Source organism: Propithecus coquereli, unplaced genomic scaffold (genome assembly GCF_000956105.1).
Source record: "Propithecus coquereli isolate 6110/MARCELLA unplaced genomic scaffold, Pcoq_1.0 Scaffold131, whole genome shotgun sequence".
NCBI lineage: Eukaryota > Metazoa > Chordata > Mammalia > Primates > Indriidae > Propithecus > Propithecus coquereli.
In genome coordinates this window covers 6,139,089-6,142,237 of record NW_012137303.1, presented here as the reverse complement: position 1 = coordinate 6,142,237, position 3,149 = coordinate 6,139,089, and the positions used below count along the sequence as shown (strand labels likewise).

General features: G+C 39.2%; 1 protein-coding gene across 1 annotated transcript in view; it reads left to right on the top strand.

Moving 5' to 3' along the window:
* Positions 1-3,149, top strand: part of CDKAL1 (CDK5 regulatory subunit associated protein 1-like 1) — a 712,360-nt gene that overhangs the window by 676,247 nt on the left and 32,964 nt on the right. The window contains exon 14 of the mRNA XM_012638567.1: positions 43-207. Coding sequence (XP_012494021.1) covers positions 43-207 — 165 coding nt within the window. The remainder of the gene's footprint in view (positions 1-42; positions 208-3,149) is intronic.

The window sequence follows — 3,149 nt, the reverse complement described above, 5'->3', positions numbered from 1 at the left end:
TATTTTTAAAAATTAAGCCTTCTGGGAAAATTTTTTTTCAAGGTTTTAGTGCCAAAGAACTCCTCATTCATGGGGAAAATGGTTGAAGTGGACATCTATGAATCAGGAAAACATTTTATGAAAGGGCAGCCAGTATCGGACGCCAAAGTATACACGCCATCCATCAGCAAACCGTTAGCAAAGGGAGAAGTCTCAGGTTTAACAAAGGTAAGTAAAAGATGCTTTCCTCTCTACCCTGCTAGTAAAATGGCAGCTGTGGAAGCACAGTGATTCCAGACCATGTTTCTGTTATCATTTATAGTTCCCTTTTTATGTATGCATGAGGCTTTAATCCTTTCTGACAGATTGAAATCTGAATTAGAAAGATGTGTTTTTGCTGATGCCTATAGCTTTGCTTCTCTGCCTATAAAGGGAATAAGCTGTTTCTTCTTCCAGGCTAGAAGCAGAGGGTAAAAGCCATTATTTGCAGGTGGAAGATTTAGCATCGAAGATGATCTGATCCAGTATGTTTCTGTGTCAGTAGCTCCTGAGGGAAAGGGATGAGGAAAGGAGTGTTTTCTTGCCTTACAAAGCTGTTTATAATATAGTAAAAACGTACAGTTGAACAGGCACTAAACCATGTCGTATATGTGGTTATGGTGCCTTTTTGTAGGGTGTTAGCTGGATATCTACTTTAGTCATGGGAGTGAAAATTAAACATTTTTTTTCTTTCTATAAAAAAGTAACCTGACCCCTATTTTATACCTTGGTAAATATGGCTGTTTGCCAAGCTCTCTCTTACATTTCATTGAGCTACAGTTGTAAAAGCTGATGGAGTGTGAAATGAAAATGTGTATCACATTTCTAAGCATCATTTGATGTCCTTTCTCCAACACAATTGTTAAGTGCTCAAAAAAAAAGAAAGTATATAGCAATGATTTAACATATGGAAAAAAGATAACTGATATTTATCTGGCCATGTAATTCCAAAATTGTTTTAGTTTATTTATTATCTCTTCCCTCAAATTAAATTGCAAGGGCATATTCATTAAAATAAAGGAAGTACAGCTTGACTTTGGGAATAGCAACAAAGGGTACTGTTATCTACATTCTCACTGATTGTGGTGCTGGACTCTCGTGTCCGATAGGAGTGACACCTCGCGTGTGCTTGACAAGTGCATGTGAAGGATCTACACGAACAGCCATCCAACCCCAAACAGAATGATACAGACTAGCTTTTGTCAAAACTCTGCCAGGTGTGTCAGCCTGTGCAACCAGGAGAGAACGCTAAAACTTGATAAGCATAAGCATTAATTTTTGTTATTTTTTTTTTTAAATCATACTTAGGGGTTCATATGGATAGCCAGGAAGGAACAGTGTAATCTAGCATTTAAATGATATTGCTAGAGGCTGGGTGTGGTGGCCCATAACTGTAATTGCAGCCCTTTCGGAGGCCACAGCGGGAGGATCACTTGAGGCCAGGAGTCCAAGACCAGCCTGGGCAATATAGTAAGACCCTCCCACCTCGACAAAAATTTTAAAAATTATCCAGATGTGGTTGCACGCATCTGTAGTGCCATCTATTCAGGAGGCTGAGGAGAGAGGATCACTTGAGCCTGGGAGTTCGAGGTAACAGCTATAATTGCACCACTGCACACCAGCTGGGTGACAGAGCCAGACTCTGTGTCATAAATGAATAAATAATTGCTATAGAGATTTGGCTTTTGATATGTTAGCTAATACTTTAGGAATTTTCTAAAGAAATTGTCCTTTTTTTATTATTGAATTTTCTACATAGTGTGTTTTACAAGGTTGGTTTTAGATTGCCACAGTGAAAAGGGTTTCTCAACAAGTGGCAGTGGTGGGCAAATTATTATTTCAAGGACCCTGCCTGGCTTAATTCCTTCATGTGTGCCTATTGAAAAGGGTATTATTCTAAAACATCATCATTAATAATATATAAATAAGGAAAAGTAGTATCCCTCCATATTAGTTCTTTAACTATAGTGTTACTTTCTAAAAGGGAAGCCCCGTTTAAATTCTGTGGAGTAGCCTTTCTACTCTCCCCGCCTTATTCTAGTCTAGAAAATGGTGTTGTCAGTTCAGCCACCAACCTGACTCTGAGCCAGGATGGCCCTAAAGTCCTAGGTAAGGTGGGGAAAAAGGTCAGTTGGCTGCTGGTCCACCGGGTCTTTAGAAGTAGTCTTATAGCATCCATGAGGCCAAGGGTTAGGAATATTGATTTGGGTGTTTACATGAAGAGAAACAGGGAAGTCTTTTATCACCATTGTGACGTCCTGTAAATTAATGAACATTTACTCTTCATTATTATTTGTTATTTTTAAAAGATATGCCCAACTCATTGGGGTCAAAAGGCATTGTTTAATGAATTTATCCTGCTATTACACATATTTTTGCTGACCATATGAACTAAAACAATTAAGCAGGAAGAGAACAACTTTCGTTTTTGTAGGATTTACAAGTAGATGGTAGAAGTTATAATCATGTTTCAGGCATGTTGAGCTTTTTGATAGCCGATAAAGGTGCCGAAACTCTTGAATGGGGAAATCAGCTTCACGTGGTGTGGATGTATGCCCTTGGGGTCTGGTAGACGTGGGTTTGCATCTGGACTCACCAATTCACCCTGGGCACCTGACCCCTCAGACCTTTAGTCTGTTAAATGAGAATAATCATGTCTACCTCATAGTGTTGATGAAAGGAATACATTCAGTAGTGCATGTAAGCCACCTAATACCATTCCTAGCACAAAGTAAATAGTTACTAAGTGGTTATTCTCCTTTCTCCCTAAATTTAATTGCATCTAGAAAGAACAGACTCTGAGGACTACCTTGGTACTAACGATTTTCTTCTTTCGGTAGCTATTTGAACCAGGATTATGCAGCACACGTTGTATTTGGTGGGGGAGGGGTGCTTCTCTATCAGAATAATGTGTTTAGTGCCAGAGAACCAATCCCATAAGAATTTCTCTCTTTCTGAATTTTCTAGGCTTTTCCTGAGTTTTTCTAGAATGATAATCCCCTTACACACACACTTTGTAAAGAAATCTATTAATAGAAAGCCCAAAGCATCTAAAGCAAAATACTGTGTTAAAAAATTCTCTGCTGGCCGGGCGCGGTGGCTCACGCCTGTAATCCTAGCACTCTGGGAGG